This window comes from Colobus angolensis, unplaced genomic scaffold, assembly GCF_000951035.1.
Source record: "Colobus angolensis palliatus isolate OR3802 unplaced genomic scaffold, Cang.pa_1.0 Scaffold98, whole genome shotgun sequence".
NCBI lineage: Eukaryota > Metazoa > Chordata > Mammalia > Primates > Cercopithecidae > Colobus > Colobus angolensis.
Genome location: NW_012123820.1, coordinates 1,763,698 through 1,780,527, shown reverse-complemented (window position 1 = coordinate 1,780,527; position 16,830 = coordinate 1,763,698). Strand labels below are relative to the sequence as shown.

The 16,830-nt window shown below is 37.5% G+C and overlaps 1 protein-coding gene across 2 annotated transcripts in view; it reads right to left on the bottom strand.

The window, feature by feature from the left end:
- The window catches only part of DZIP3 (DAZ interacting zinc finger protein 3), a 104,224-nt gene that overhangs the window by 62,725 nt on the left and 24,669 nt on the right, over window positions 1-16,830 (bottom strand). For both annotated transcript variants that reach the window (XM_011932741.1, XM_011932742.1), the window contains 4 exons: window positions 14,244-14,360; window positions 6,109-6,189; window positions 4,668-4,792; window positions 1,748-1,862 (listed from right to left, as the gene is read on the bottom strand). In XM_011932741.1, coding sequence (XP_011788131.1) covers window positions 1,748-1,862; window positions 4,668-4,792; window positions 6,109-6,189; window positions 14,244-14,360 — 438 coding nt within the window. The remainder of the gene's footprint in view (window positions 1-1,747; window positions 1,863-4,667; window positions 4,793-6,108; window positions 6,190-14,243; window positions 14,361-16,830) is intronic.

Below are 16,830 nucleotides of genomic sequence, written 5' to 3'. Positions count from 1 at the left end.
AGAGAGAGAGAGAGAGAGAGTGTGTGTGTGTGTGTGTGTGTGTGTGTGTGTGTGTGTAGGGGATGTATAAGCAAGCTAAACTCTCATTTTTGACAGTGAAAAGTCAAAAGAGAAAACCTGGCGATATGTTTTAAATAGCAGTATTTTTTTGAAAAATAGGTAAACATCAAAGAAAAATGCTTAGAAAGTTGGAAGAAGCAGAATTTCAGAAAGGACAAAACAGAAACTCTTATTTTAAGTCTTTAAAGATTATTTGACAAACTGAATATGTATATTACTGTGCATTAAATAAAAATTCACTTAAAAAGTTAGATAATAAAGAAAGCAAAATATTTTTAAAAGAGGAAAATAAAGAGTAAAACAACCAGGATCAAATATGGGACTGCTTTGTAAAGTAGGGGTGAAAATTTAGTATTTTAAAAATGCATAAAATTATTACTTTAGCAAGTCAAAATTAGAAGTCATATGATTACCTTGACAATGCCAAAAGCTGTCTGCATGTTCTATTGATTACTGAGAGAAGTATATTAAAATATTCTATTGTGATTGGGGATTTAAAAATATTTCTCCTTTCAATTCTGTCAATTTTTGGCCCATATATTTTGAAGCTATACTACTAGGTATATACAAATTTGAGTTATTATATCTTCCTGGATAACTGAATTTTATATTTTAACAAAATGTCTCTCTTTATTTTGAGTAATGCTTTTGGCCTTAAAGTCAGGTAAAACATAAAGATCAAGAAAGATTTAAAGTTTTGAAAAAGATATGTTATTCAAACATTAACCAAGAGAAACCTGCTGTAGCTATGTTCATATTAAACAAATTTAAAAGACCCAAATGGCTATCAGATGGGTTAAAAATTACCCAAAAGGTAAAGTGCACCCAGAAGGTGTGGGAAAATGAAAAGTCTCACACTATTTGAAGAATATAAAGTGGTACAATGTCCTGAGATAAAATATGGAGACGTGTAACAACTTCACATTGTGTGAATACTTGCTCCACAATTCCACCTTTTGAAATTTATTCTAATGAAATGACATGAGGAATATGCAAAGATCACTTTATATAAGAAGAAAAAACTGGAAATATTTAGAATAAACTTAGTAGGGAACTAGTTGAGCAAATTAAAGCAAAGCTATATAATACATTACACCAAAATTGCATTGTATAATAGTCTAATGACTGAGAAATAAAAAATACTATATATTTCCAGAGTACAAATAAGTATGCATAACATCACACTTAAAATCACAAAATAAAGGCTATTGTTTATGTGTGTGTGTGTGTGTGTGTGTGTCTGGAAAGATATAAATAAAAATGCTAACAACGGTTTATCCATTTGAAGAAGAAATACAGATGAATTTCACTTTTGGGCATTTTTATATTTTCCATGTTTTCTGAACTAAGCATTTAGTACTTTGTAATATAAATCAACAGCAAAATAATGGTAAAGATAATTAGGAAAAAAAGTTAACTGCTACATTTGACTCTAACCATGCAGAGTACTGGCCTAGTATTGCTATTAATCTTCTTGTTATTTGAAAATGTTAACACTGCCACCTCACTTCTCCCTCCTTGTTGAATCATACATTCTGCACTAGGTAATACAATAAAGGTTGTTTCTTATATAAAAAGTTATGTGCCAATAAAAGAACATGCTTGCTGTAAGAATATGACATAGTTGGTTCACACATTATGATTCTGATTAGTACAAATAAAATGTTACTCTTAAATAATTTCTTACTTTAAAAGTTGTAGGTAAATCTTCATCTTCTGTAGGATCTATGTCAAACCAATGGTCATTTTTATCTCCAATTTCTTGTAAGCTTTTATGAAATTCTAGCAGTCCTCCATTATATCTGAAAGGAATTTTAAAATAAGGTTAGTTTGAATGGGACTGTGCAGATGCATGGTTTACCAAAGATACAACAAGTAACCCATTTTTTTGTGGTAAATAGGGTGGTGATAACCTCTGGCATGCCATAGAAATACAAATACTAGGACTCTCACCTGCGGCAGAGTGGGATGAAATACAGGTGGAAGGGGAGGCACTAGATTATGTAGTAGCTCAAGCTTGAACAGTATGGGGGCCATGGTAATTAAAGGGACTGTAGAGTTGGTTGGCTTTTGTTAACTGTCTTGGAGGCCTTGAAGAAAGAGAATGACAGGCACAGGTCAGCCAACTATTAACTCAGGATACACTGTGAAATCCAGAAGGCCTCTATGGGGGCAATTTAATGAGACTCTCATCCCCTACGGCCATAATCCGTGCTGAAAATAAGGCCCAAATTTAATCATAAAGTGAAACAAACTGATATTGAATGCACAGCCTCAACAAGACTAATACCATCAACTCAGGACACTGAAAACTAGAAGGCCTCTATGGCAACATCTAAAGAACCTCCTCTAGACATAAGGCAGACTATGATGAAAACGAAGCTCAAGATTTAACCATAAGGGTAGAACAGCTGCAAAGGAGACCCAAAACACAGCCTCAACAGAACTACACTAAAATTAGGGATTTGATATGCTATGAGTAGACCCTGGGATCTAAAATGGGGATATTTAGGTGAATGTGCTTAGAAACACTGAATCCTTAAATTCCCCCCATGAACGCTCTGGACTGGCAAAGACCTCTTCCTTGCCACAGGAGAGCAGCCTATCTTTATTTAGAGACCATGCAAAAATATCAGCTGAGATGCATGTCTCAAAAGATGATGCCCTTCCTTCTTAAGATCTTCCCCTACCTCATTGCCCTCAGATAATAAATCTAAGGTCAAGTGGAGAGCCCAAGTGAGAAAACAGAGCCCCTGCCCAGGAAGAAAAAGCTTGTTAATCATAAGAATTGCAGAGCCCGACTAGAATGTACTGGCAGGAACATGAGTGGAAGTGGATTTTTAAAGTGCTGAACCAAGGGTAATAAACACAAGGCTGAATGGGGAAGTGTACACTGATACGGAAAAATTCTTCCATAGTTCAAGATTTACTTTCCTAGAAAGGACACCTGAATCCAGTCCTAATATGGTGCTGAGAAGGCTCCTTGAAACTTGGACACAACAATGGTCTATAGTAAATTAAGCAGAAATGCTGAAAATTTCTTGGAGGCATATTAAAGGAGTCAGGAGGCTCAAGGAAGTGAGAATGTTAGAATTGACTTACTACATAAAAACACAGAACCCATTAAGTGATCCTAGAAAGGCTCAGAGGACACCCCATTCATTAATACAATAAGAAATACAGAGTAAGAAGAGCACCAGTGTCTTTGAGGAGCTCAGTGGTGGTTGTCCTCCACAGGTCAGGGATGAAAGTAATGATGCTGCCATACAACTGGACTTCCAGTGTCAATGATCTGGAGAATGAATTCTCTCCAGTGCTCATCAGTAAAGAGAATAAAAAACAGTTTTCACATCTGAGAAGGACAGCAGGACATATTCTTTGTTCTTGTCTCAGGCTATGTTAATTCTCTTACTTTGTCACAGTATAAACTGAAGGGATTTGGATCATCTTGACATTCTGCAAAGCATCATACTAGCCCCACTATATTGATGGCACATGCTGCTCAGACCGAGTGAACAAGAAGTGAGATGTCTTGCGGACACCCTAGTAAAAATACAGGCAACCCAGAGAATAGGAGATCAACCTTACAAAGAATCAGGGAACTACCACATAGGTGACACTTTTAGGGATCCAATGGATTGGCCCAGCAGTAATCCTTCATAAAAGTATGCCCAAGTAAACTTTTCCAAATTTATCCGTCAGATCTTAGCCAAACATTGTTTCCTCAGGGAGAATTCTGATTCCCAGAACCAGTCTCCAGGAAACACTTTAGTTATTCACTCTAGTTTCCTTCATAGTTCTTTATTCTATTTCATAAATATTTTATGACTGACTATTTGATTAAGATCTGTATCTTTCACTGTACTTTCAGTTACATGAAGACAGGAACTGTATTTTGTAAACCACTGTAACTTCAACACCTAACAGTTTCTGGAATATAATGGATACTTAGTAAATAAAATGAATGAATGATGCTACAAATGGTTATGGATCTCCATAGAGGAAGTAAACAGATAATCTCTATAGTTTCCTCCATACAATTTCACTTTCTTAAAATAAGCAGTAGCCAATACTCCAAAAACTTAGCATTTGGACCCTTTTCAACTCTTTATAAGCTCATTTTATACTTTTAAAAACTATTTCAAGTTAGTGGTGATAATACTAATAACTCCAACCATAATTTATTTATTAAGTATAGCATTTTTGTGTCCTAGGCACTATGTTAATCACCTGCAACATCCTCATGAAGTGAACCCTACACTACTATTAGTTCTATTTTAGAGATAAGAAAAAAATATAAGGCTTAACAACATTAAGTTTCTTAGTGTAAGTGATAAAAAATGTAGCTGAACCCAGGTCTATCAGACTCTAAAGCCTATGCTCCTAATGTTAATGCTAGACTGCCTTTTATTGCTATGGTCTCTTAAGTTTGCTATTTAATATTCTCAACTACATTAAAGAAATTATCTATACAAATAGCCAAAGAAGAAAAGGATAAACCAGTAGAGCACAAATGTCATGATGCCTGGTATACTGAGCACACTTACTTCCATTTCACAATGCTGAGACTTCACAGGCAACATCTACCCGTTAATTAAAATCCTTACCTCTTTTGAGCACATCGCAGTAAACCACGTCCAAAATAAACTAAACACATAAAGTTTTCACAAATTTCATTTTCTTGGATCAACATCTTCATCACCAGAAATTTATTCTCAGCTTCTGTATAATCCTGTAGTAACATAAAACTAGGTTTGGCTGATGTAAAAGTCATTTTTTTTCTTTTACAATAAACAATTATTTCTCAAACTGGAGAGATTAGGGCAGCTTTAAAAATAATCCAATCATCTGGTCATTTATTCACATTCTGAATCCTGGCATCTCTGTATGTGATTACAAAGATCATGTAGTCAGTGTTTAAAATATTTATTTATAAATAAACTTAAGACCTTCTTTAACCAATATTTCAAAGTGAATATTAAGATGGTAACAACAATTTGTGTATCTCAAACTGGCAATTAGGCATTGTGGTGCACACCGATAGTGCCACCTCCTTATGAGGCTGAAGCAGGAGGATTGCTTGAGCCCAGGAGTTAAGTCCAGCTTGGGCAACACAGTGAGACCCCATCTTTTAAAAACATACATATACATACATAAGTACTTATATACATAAGTACATAATACATACAAGTACTACTGGCCAAAATAAGGGCTTTTCTGATAACTGTTAGAGCACAATTCTCTATCATTCTTCCTAATGGGAGCACAATTCTTCACAGTATTTCAAATAGAAAGTAAGTGACTTCTTGCCCATAGATATAGACTCTTTTGGGGAATCACCACCTTAATCATAAACAATATAGGTCTGGAAGTAAATATCGGGATCTATTATAATAGATGCTTCAGTAAAACTGAGGCATAATGGCCTCAGTCTCTCTAGAAAAAAAAGCTGGAAAAATGCTGCATGGCCTTACTTTAAAATATTCTCTAGTACATCACGCTAAATAATTAGTACTACATGAAATTATTTAAAATAGAAATGTTTTCAGTTTGACTGCTTATCAATTCTACTTTACCTAATTAACAAGTCATATTTATATAGTTAATTTATGAAGTCAAAAATACAGATTTGGGAAGAAAAAATAAGAGAAATATCAAAGCTATGAAGAAAATATGAGAAATCATTAAAAATCAGAAAAAGAAATGTTAAATTCAACAGAACTCTTAGAAATTATCTAGTTAATTCCCAGATTTGTACTTATTTGCACTTAAGTTTGACAAAGAATTTGAGGTAAAATTCATATTTTACAAAAGGGATAAGATTAAAACCAGAGGGATTAAGCTATGCTAGAAAATGGATTAAAATGTATTATGCAAGTGAAAGAAGCTAAATAACTTTTTATTTTACATGAATGGTAAGCATTTAAAAGATAAATAAATGAAGTTACAAGCTAATTCCTTTTTTAATATTTTCAGTTTCATATTATAATCTTTGGCCTGATTATTCTAAGATGTAAAAAGATTTATAAAGGGCAAATAACATGTTACCTCTTTCTTTCCTCTTTCAGTGACTGCTACTCCATACAAAAACAGTAATGTCAAATAATAACCAATATCAATCTGGTGTGCCTAAAAAGAAAAAAAAAGTATGTTAATTCGTTATTTAGACTAAGCTGCTTTTCAGTACAACAAGCTTAATTAAATATCCTAAGCTTAATTAACAATTATTAAGTAAAAATTATCATAACATTATCAGTCATCTAATAATAACTATAATATATTTTAGATATATTTGATAATTTGACCCAGGAAGAAGAAACAGGATAGTCAATAATCTCAAAATAAAACATTAAAATTTAATAAAAGGAAAGGATATGGAACAAAGATGGCCAAATAGAAGCTCCAACAATCGTCCCCAACACAGGAAGACCACACTGAACAACTACACCACAGAAAAGCCCCTTTGTAAAAACAAAAATCAGGCGAGTGATCACATTACCTGGTTTGAACATCATATTAAGGGAAGAGGCACTGAAGAGGGTAGGAAAGACAGTCTTAAGTTGCCTACACCATCCCTTCCTCCATCCCCTGACTACAGCTATGTGGCATGGAGAGAGAATCTGCACTTGGGGGAAGGAAAGCACAGTGACTGTGGGACTTTGCATTGGAACTCAGTGCTGCCCTGTCACATCAGAAAGCCACACTGAGCAGAACTCAGTCAGCGATCATGGAGGTAGCATGTTAGACAAGTGTTAGCCATAGGCAAATCGCCCATCCCAGCAGTCAGAGCCTGAGTTCCAGCAAGCCCTGCCAGTGTGGGCCAAAGTGCCCTGGGGTCCTAAATAAAAGGCAGTCTAGGCCACAAGGACTGCAGTTCCTGGCCATATCCTGGTGCTGTGCTGGGCTTGGAGCCAGTGGATTTGTGGTGTACGCAACCTAGTAAGATACCAGATGGGGTAGGCAAGGGAGTGCTTATGTCAGCCCTCCAACTCAAGGGAAAACAACCCACATGTCTGGGAGAGACACCTTCCCTCTGCTTGAACAGAGGAGACAGAACAGTAAAGATGATTCTGCCTTGCCACTTGAATATCGGTTCAGCCACAGTAGAATCCTGAGGCTCTAGCTCCAATACAATATTTCTAGACACATCCTGGGGCAGAAAAGAATCCACTGCCTTGAAGGTAAGAACCCAATCCTGGCAGGGTTCATTACCCGCTGACTAAAGAGCCCTTGGGCCCTGAATAATCAGCAGTAGTAGCAGTACACGCCATGGGCCTTGGGTGAGACTCAGAGCTATGCTGGCTTCAGGTGTGACCCAACACATTCCCAGCTGTGGTGGCCATGGTGAGAGACGCCTTTCCGCTTGAGAAAAGCAGAGGGAAAAGTAAAGGGGGCTTTGTCTTGCAGCTTGGGTATCAGCTCAGCCACAAGGGGTAGAGCACCAACTGGGCTTCTGAGGTTCCCACTTCCAGACTTTGAGTCCGGTCTGACACTTGTGCACTTGCCTTGGGCCAGAGAGAAATGCACTGCTCAGAAAGGAGAGACTCAATATAGGTGGTAGCAAGGCAGTGGTCACCACAGGGTTTGAGCAAGAACCAGTACTGTGCTGGTTTTGGAGTCTCAGTGGTTGTGGCCACAAGAATGCTTGTGTCACCCCTCCCCCAGCTCCAGGCAGCTCAGCACAGAGAGAGTGCTGTTTGTTTGGGGTAAAGGAAGAGAAGAGAACAAGAGTCTCTGCCTGGTAATCCATGGAGTTCTTCCAGATCTCACCCAAGACTACCAAGATGGTACATGCAAGAGCCACAGGGTTACTGGGCTTAGAGTGTCCCCTAATGTAGATATGGCAGCAGTGACCAAAGACTTAGATCACAATACACAAGTCCCTTTGCATACCTGGAAAGTCTTCCCAAGAAGGACAGGTACAAAACAAGGCTGTACAGCGAAGACTATAATGAATGAATACCTAACTCTCCAATGCCCAGTCATCGATGGACATCCATTAGCATAAAGACCATCCAGGAAAACATGACTTTACCAAACTAAAAAAGGCAACAGTTGCCAATACCAGAGAGACAAGCATGTGACCTTTCAGACACAGAATTCAAAACAGCTGTTTTGAGGAAGTTCAATGAAATTCAAGATAACAGAGAAAAGGAATTCAGAATCCTATCAGATAAATTTAACAAAGAGATTGAAAATAATTTTTAAAAATCAAGTAGAAATTCTGGAGTCTATAAAAGCAATTGACATGCTAAATAATTCACCACAGTCTCTCCAACCCCCACTTACCCTTCCCAGTGTCTGGTAACCATCATTCTACTGTATATTTTTTTTCTCCTATTTTTATGAGTTCAGTTGTTTTCATTTTTAGCTCCCACAAATGAGTGAGAACATATAAAGTTTGTCTTTCTCTATCTGGTTTATTTCACTTCACACAATGACCTTCAGTTCCATCCATGTTGTTTCAAGTGACAGGATCTCATTCTTTTAATTTTTTTTTTTTTTTGTAGAGATGGGGTCTCACACAATTCATTGCCCAGGCTGCTCTTGAACTCCCAGGTTCAAGTGCGCCTCCCACCTCAGTCTCTCAAAGTGCTGGGGGGAATCTTGTTCTTTTTTATGGCTGAATAGTACTCCCCTGTGTATACGTACCATATTTTTGTTATTTATTCATCTGGATGGACACTTATGTTGCTTTCAAATCTTGGCTACCGTGAACAGCACTGCAATAAACATGAGAATGCAAATACTTCTTTGATACACTGATTTTCTTTTCTTTGGGTATATCCCAGCAGTGTGGTTGCTGGATCCCATGGTAGGTCTATTTTTAGTTTTTTGAGGAACCTCCAAACTGCTTGCCATAATGGTTTTACTAATTTACATTCCCACCAACAGTGTAAGAGGGTTCTCTCTTCTCCACATCCTCACCAGCATTTATTGCCTATATTTTGTACATAAGCCATTTTCACCTAAGTGGGCAATAGGGTGAGATACTATCTCTACAAAAATACCAACCCTACTTTTTCAGCATCAATTGAAATGATTATACAGTCAACAATAATTTGTTGTACATTTTAAAATAAGAAAAAGAGGCCGGACGCGGTGGCTCAAGCCTGTAATCCCAGCACTTTGGGAGGCTGAGGCGGGCGGATCACGAGGTCAGGAGGTCGAGACCATCCTGGCTAACATGGTGAAACCCCGTCTCTACTAAAAAATACAAAAAAAAACTAGCCGGGCGACGTGGCGGGCGCCTGTAGTCCCAACTACTCGGGAGACTGAGGCAGGAGAATGGCGTAAAACCCAGGAGGCAGAGCTTGCAGTGAGCTGAGATCCGGCCACTGCACTCCAGCCTGGGTGGCAGAGCGAGACTCCGTCTCAAAAAAAAAAAGAGTATAAATGGACTGTTGTAACACAAAGGATAAATGCTTGAGGTGATGGATAGCCCATTTACCCTGATGTGATTATTACATATTGTACGCCTGCATCAAAGTATCTCACGTACCCCATAAAATGTACACCTATGTACCCACAAAAATTAAAAATAAAAATTTTAAAAAACTGGTAAAAAAGAAGTATAAAAATTTGTTACATTAAACCTTTCAAAAACTCTCTTTCACTCTCTCTTTTAATATGTAATATCTTAGGTATCAAGAACACATTAAATAATAATATAATGAACACTGAAGTAGCTACCATCCACCTTTAAAAATACAATGATCTGGCCAGGTGCGGTGGATCATGCCTGTAATCCCAGCACTTTGGGAGGCTGAGGTGGGCAGATTACAAGGTCAGGACATTGAGACCATCCTGGCCAACACGGTGAAACCCTGTCTCTACTAAAAATACAAAAAATTAGCCATGTGTGGTGGCATGCTGTAGTCCCAGCTACTCGGGAGGCTGAGGCAGGAGAATCACTTGAACCCAGGAGGCGAAGGCTGCAGTGAGCCGAGATCGTGCCACTGCATTCCAGCCTGGGTGACAGAGTGAGACTCCATCTCAAAACAAAAACAAAACAAAACAAAAAAACAACGATCTTTTAAATCAAAATCCTTTACTCTCCCACATGAATTCTGCAAAATAGTATGGACATAAAGTTTATCACTTCTTCATTGAAAAATCAAACCATGTGGATATTTCCTTCACATAAAAATGGTCTATGCAAAATTACTCAGATGAGATAGATTAGGGATCAGTGAATTGTAGAGGGAGAGAAGTAGGTGTGACCATAAAAGTCATAAGAGAGATTTTTGTGGTGGTGGAATAGTTCTTTTATCTTGATTGCAGTAGTAGTTACACAAATGTACACATTTGATAACATGGTACAGAACTATACAAGTCTGGGCATTAAAAAGTTAACAGAGCTGGCCTGAGGCAGTTATCCTTATTAAGGCCTGCTTGCAAAGTTGATCTTTGCTGATGTCTGGGAACTTTGTTCCCTAACTGATAAAGGTGCCTTGCTATGTCTAGGCTATTTGTGCAAACAATGTGATTTATGCTGAGCACCTGGGAGTTCCTTCTGGAAGTCTGGAATTTTGATACATGCCAGGCAGCAGGTACCTGGATGACCAATGCCCAATAAAAATATTGATCACTGAGTCTCCTATGGGCTTCCCTGGGCAGAAACATTGTGGATGTTGCCATATTTGCATTGCTGGAGGTGGCCGTATATGCTGTGTGGCTTCTCAAGGAAGGGAGAAAATATGGAGGAATCTGTAGATGGCTTTCCTCAGACTTCACCTGTGTCTTTTCCCCATATGATCACTATATATCCTTATCACTCACCGTAATAAATCTTAGATATTAGTATAACCATATGCTGAGTCCAGTCCTTCTAGCAAATCTCTGAATATGAGGGTGGTCTTGGAGACTCCAGACACAAAGCCCCATGAACCAACATCAATTTCCTGTTTTTTTTTTTAATATGTTCTGGAGTAATGTAATTATGTAATTATTGAGGGAAATTGTGTGAGGGGTACACCAAGACCTCTCTGTCCATTGTATTTGTGATGGTTAAGTTCATGTGTCAACTTGACTGGCCACAGGATGCCCAGATTAAATATTGTTTCTGGGTGTGTCTCTGAGGGTGTTTCCAGATGAAAATTGCCTTTGAAATGGCAGACTGGGTATAACAGGTTGCCCTCTCCAATGTAGGTGGGCATCATCCAATCCATTAAGGCCTGCATAGAACAAAAAGTAGAGGAAGGAAGAATTCATCCCTTTTTGCTCCCTGCCTACTTGCTGGAGCTGGGACATCTCATCTCAACTTCTGCCTTCATCCTTGGATTTATACCTAGTTCTCTGCCTTCAGAACTGGGATGAGTTATACCACAAGCGTTCCTGGGTCTCTAGATTACAGAAGCAGATCATGGGACTTGCTGAGCCTCTATAATCACATGAGCCAATTCCTCATAATAAATCACATATATATTCCTTATAATCATGTATATGTATATGTGTATAAAGTATTTGTATGTATGTTTTATATATATAAAACAGAACACACACACAGACACATAGACACAAAGACACACACACACACACACACACAGCAAAAATTAGTCTGGTTTCTCTGGAGAACCCTGGACTCCTCTGCTCTTAAGCTCTATATTGACTGAAGATTATAACCCTATCTTTTGTCACATTACCCTTTTTCATCAAGATTTCCCCATACCATAAACAAGATTTTTCTAGGTACATAGAATAATAAATATCCACAGGATATAAGCTTTCTGTTTTTTGTTTGTTTGTTTGTTTGTTTTTTGAGATGGAGTCTCACTCTGTCACCTAGGCTGGAGTGCAGTGGTGCAATCTTGGCTCTCTGTAACCTTTGCCTTCTGGGTTCAAGCGATTCTCCTCCCTCAGCCTCCTGAGCAGATGGGATTACAGGCACATGCCACCACGCCTGGCTAATTTTTTGTATTTTTAGTAGAGACGGGGTTTCACCACCTTGGTCAGTCTGGTCTCAAACTCCTGACATCATGATCCGCCTGCCTCTGCCTCCCAAAGTGCTGGGATTACAGGCATGAGCCACCGCGCCCGGCCCATAAGCTTTCTGTTTATACTGATCTAACTGTATACTCTCACCTTGCATGCTTCTAATGACCAACAGTATTCGATGAGGAGATAACTGACTGTGATTAGAAATTTGGCTTCAAACTGATCTCAGTGGAGATAGACATGTGTGTTTGTTCTTGATGGACTAAGTGAGTCTTTTAATATAAACTCCCCATAACATCTAAGTGGTTCCCACCTTAAAATTCCCATCTTTGAAGAGGCAGTAAAATGTTGTAGTTCAGACCACAGAATCTAGAGCCAAGGACTGCATCCTGACTCCACTATTTACTACCTGGTCAAGTTAGCAAGTTATTTAACCTCTGTGGGCTAAGATGGGGTACTCAGGAACAGTAAAAGCGCTAATTTTTACAAAGCGCTTAGAACAGTGGCTGTCATACAGCAAACACTAAATAAATGTGAGCAATTATTTTGTACTTAAAAGAAAACAGCTTCATGAATAACACAACAGAGACTGGCTAATATAATTCTGAATAAAACATTTCTAAGAACAAGATAAGATACAGAATTGTGGTAATGCTATAATTAGAGGAGGAAAATCTCTGGAATTTACAGATGCAAGTTGTACATTTTTAACTTAAAGCCCCTATCCTTTTCTCCTAACTTCTCCTCATTAGCAAAGATTATTCCAAGAACTAGAACAAAATTAATATAGAGATGCAATTGGCAACTGCACCCCCATAATACATAATCCACTCTTGCCTCCTACAAGGTTGTCTTATCCCTTTTTGGTGGCCTTGAAGGACAGACAGAGTAATTTAGAAACAGCAATAGACTGCTTTGATCATGACAATGCCACTTCTGTTCACAAGTACTACCAAGAGCTACGAAGGGAGAAACTCTTCCATTTCCTAGTCTAAGACTCATCTTTGAAGTAATGTCTAAGTAAAGAAGGCTAAGCAATGGGTACCTGTTAAGGCTGATTTCACATTGATTTGTTTCACTGACTGACAATCTAGTCAGTGGGAGAAACAGCAGGTCTGCCATATCCCCAAAGTTCTCAGGATTACAAGATGCAAACCCCTCATTTTCTTTGTTTCCTCATTGGAGTCCAACTAGAATCTCCCTCTGAATGGTGTAACTCACCCTGTAAGAACCCTAATCTCCAGAGTCCTAAATAAGAATTATTTTTCCATCTCTTTGTACATCATTATAATATGGGAGTTAATGTCTTAGGCTCCTTTTTTTGGTGTCTGGGTAGTCCTGTTTTGAAGATAACCCTATTTATTTCTGAAGTATCATTTGATCTCAAACACATAAATACATTTTGTTAATTTTATCTCTAATAGAAATTCCGACTTTTACAGATATAGAAATCTCAGAAGAAAGAGAAACTGATTAAGTATGGTTAAAAAAGACAGAATTCTTTTTTCTTTTTAAATTGACAAATAAAAATTGTATATATTTATCATACACATGACATTATAAAATATGTACACATTGTGAAATGACTAACTCAAGTTAATTAACATAAGTATAACCTCACATATTTACCATTTTTGTGGTGAAAATACTTAAAATCTACTCTAAGCAATTTTCAGGATTATAATACATTGTTATTAACTATAGTCACTATGTTGTACAACAGATCTCTTGAACTTATTCCTCACAACTAACTGAAATTTTGTATCTTTTGATCAACATCTCTTCAGTCTGTACTCCTGACCCCTTACCCCTAGCCACCATTGTACTCTCTGCTTCTGTGAGTTCAACACCTAGATTCCACATTCAAACGACATCATGCAGTATTTGTCCTTCTATATTTGGCTTATTTGTTTAACTTTATGATTCTCCATTTCTAATTGGGAAAGCCCATTTCTATTAGTTCAAGTTTCTCTTAAGATGCACAATTTTGTGGTAGGGAAGGAGACTAGAATAGAATATTACCGAGCCAGTCACATAAGAAAGTACAAGACATATAAGTTATCCAAAAGTCATATAAGAAAGTACAAGACACAGGAAGGAATCAATTTATACATACCCTTTTCTAGAGGTAAAAGAGAAAATTAAAAATTGGCCCACACCTTAAAATAAGCATGCATTGGCTGTTTTCTCACTGAGAAACGTTGATCAAGTCCATTATATCAAATTTTCAAAAAGAAAACACTTACCGTATAATTGGCAGCTTGAATGTTCCTAAGTGCTGCTTCTAGTTGCGTAATCAAGAAACGTAAAGTCAAAGCAGGAACAATTTCCTCACCATTCTGGCTGTTAGCTGCAACTTCTCTCTGTGGAAAATTATTCAGTTAAAAATGTCTGTAAGTCTGAACAAACATCTACATATGTGTACATGATACAAATAATTCATGCTCATTGGAGAAAATTTTAAAAATAGAGATGAAGATGGTTTTTTTAAAAAAAAAAAATCCATACCAACCAGATACAACGTTCTCATATTTGTTTTTAAGTAGTCTGATGAATGTCATTTGTAACTATTTCCTTAAAACAATTTTAAATTTTATGTATTTATGTATTTATTGATTTTTGAGATGGAGTCTCGCTCTGTCGCCCAGGCTGGAGTGCACTGGCACAATCTCAGCTCACTGCAAGCTCTGCCTCCTGCGTTCACACCATTCTCCTGCCTCAGCCTCCTGAGTAGCTGGGACTACAGGCGCCCACCACCACGCCCGACTAATTTTTTGTATTTTTAGTAGAGACGAGGTTTCACCATGTTAGCCAGGATGGCCTTGGTCTCCTGACCTCGTGATCTGCCTGCCTCGGCTTCCCAAAGTGCAGGGATTACAGGCGTGAGCCACTGCGCCCAGCCTCTTTAAAACATTTTTTAAAAAAGGTATTCCTATACCTGCCAAGGGGTTGGCAACATTCACACCTACTTCAGAGGAAAGGGGTAATCCCACTTCACTCTCACACCTTCTATTGTGTGACATAGCTAAAATCTTCCAGCCCTGAACCTGTGGTAAACAGGAATGCTGGCATTAATACCAATACGAGGGTAAACCATTTTATGCTACAATCTGATTGCAACTGAGCTAATGCAAGCTTTATCATGTACTATAGTTTATTTACACGGTTGAAATGGAAGGCAGGACTATGTCTTTGTGTCCATTCCCTAATGTTTTCTACCCTCAAGTGCTTGGTTTAAATTATGTAATCTGTTTAATAATGTATAATCTGCAAGGAAAATTTAATCTGCACTTCCATAACTTGGTTTCCATATACAACATTTTCCTGTTTATTTCCTAGCTGACTAGATACTTTATTTCAGTCTCCCTAGCAATCAATTTAATGTGCCTCTTCTCTATCAATACATGTTTTCTAGGTAAAGTAACCCTCTATCACAATTTTAAATAGTGTCTACACACTGATAGTTTCCAAATTTACATTTCTAGCCAAGAATTTCACCTACATTCCAAGCTCAAACAATATCTCTTGAATTTGAATAGAAACATAAAACATAATACCGAAGTTCCACCTCTGTCAAACAGCCTAGGTGGTTTCAGATCAGTCTCCCCAATGAGAATAACTAAAACACCCGGACGGCATATAAAAACTAATTATCTGAAAACAATGGAAAACTACTAAGACAATGAAAATAAAAACCTCTGAAAGGCAATCTCTGGAGACCTGACTTTTAAGCTACTTTTCTCATTAAAGTAACTGCCATATTCAGTTGTGGCACAACTTCAGCAGATTTGCAAGGTTTGGTGGAATATTGGAGCACATGGTCTACAAGGAGGAGCAGCCCCGGTAAACAGCCCATTCTTTTGATTGAGGCCCTGTTTTGGTTCCAACAGAAGCAGACCGTAATTCAAGGATTTCAATGGAAATAGTTTATTTGAGAGGTACAGAGACAATGGTAGGAAAGTAGAGAAGTAATAAAGTGAAGGAAAAGTAGGTTTTAATTAAAAGATGTGTTATTATGCTAGTTACCCATGGTGGGCCACTGCAGTTATTACAACCAGGAAATTTTAGAAAACTCAAAAATACAAACCTCAGTATTAACCAACTCAAGGGAAGAGGCAACTGGGATATTTATATGATAACTCCCAAGACCTACTGATTGAGTGCTTTCTGTGGTGATGGGGGAATATTAATTCCTTGGGTCTTCTAAACAGGAGAAGTAGCTTTCTCCTGTTCTAGAAAAAAAGGCCCTGAGGCATACAGATACAGATATGGAAAACTAGAACTGTCCAGAACATACTAAAACTATAGGTAGGGTCCAATTGGTATGGGAAGGGCACTGACAGAATCTGCTACAAAAGATAGAGAAACTGACCCTTCCTCAAAGAACTAAGTAGAGGTTGGAATCATCTCTATCCCAGGTTGAATTAAATAATTTACTAGAAAAGCAAAAATAAGAATTACTAGAAAAAAATTTGTCCAGTTTTCCCAGTTCTTCACAGAGGAAGTTTGCTATGAGACAAACCAGGTAGCTACTCCAAGTAGTAGAATTATCTCTATTATCTTCAATGACTACAGTATTTGTATTTATGTTTTCATGTTCATTCATGATTTTGGATATTTTTGCTTTCTTTTTTCGACATACTTATTATGCATTTGTCAATTTTATTGGTCTTTCTATAAAAGCAAGTTTGGGATTTATTGATCCTTTCTATTTTATGCTTTAGATTTTAACTATCCTTATTACTTCAAGTGCTTTTAATTTGCTGTTCTTCCATTAACTTCTTGAATGTCATGCTTAAGATATTCAATCTTGCTTTTTCTGATATTTACATC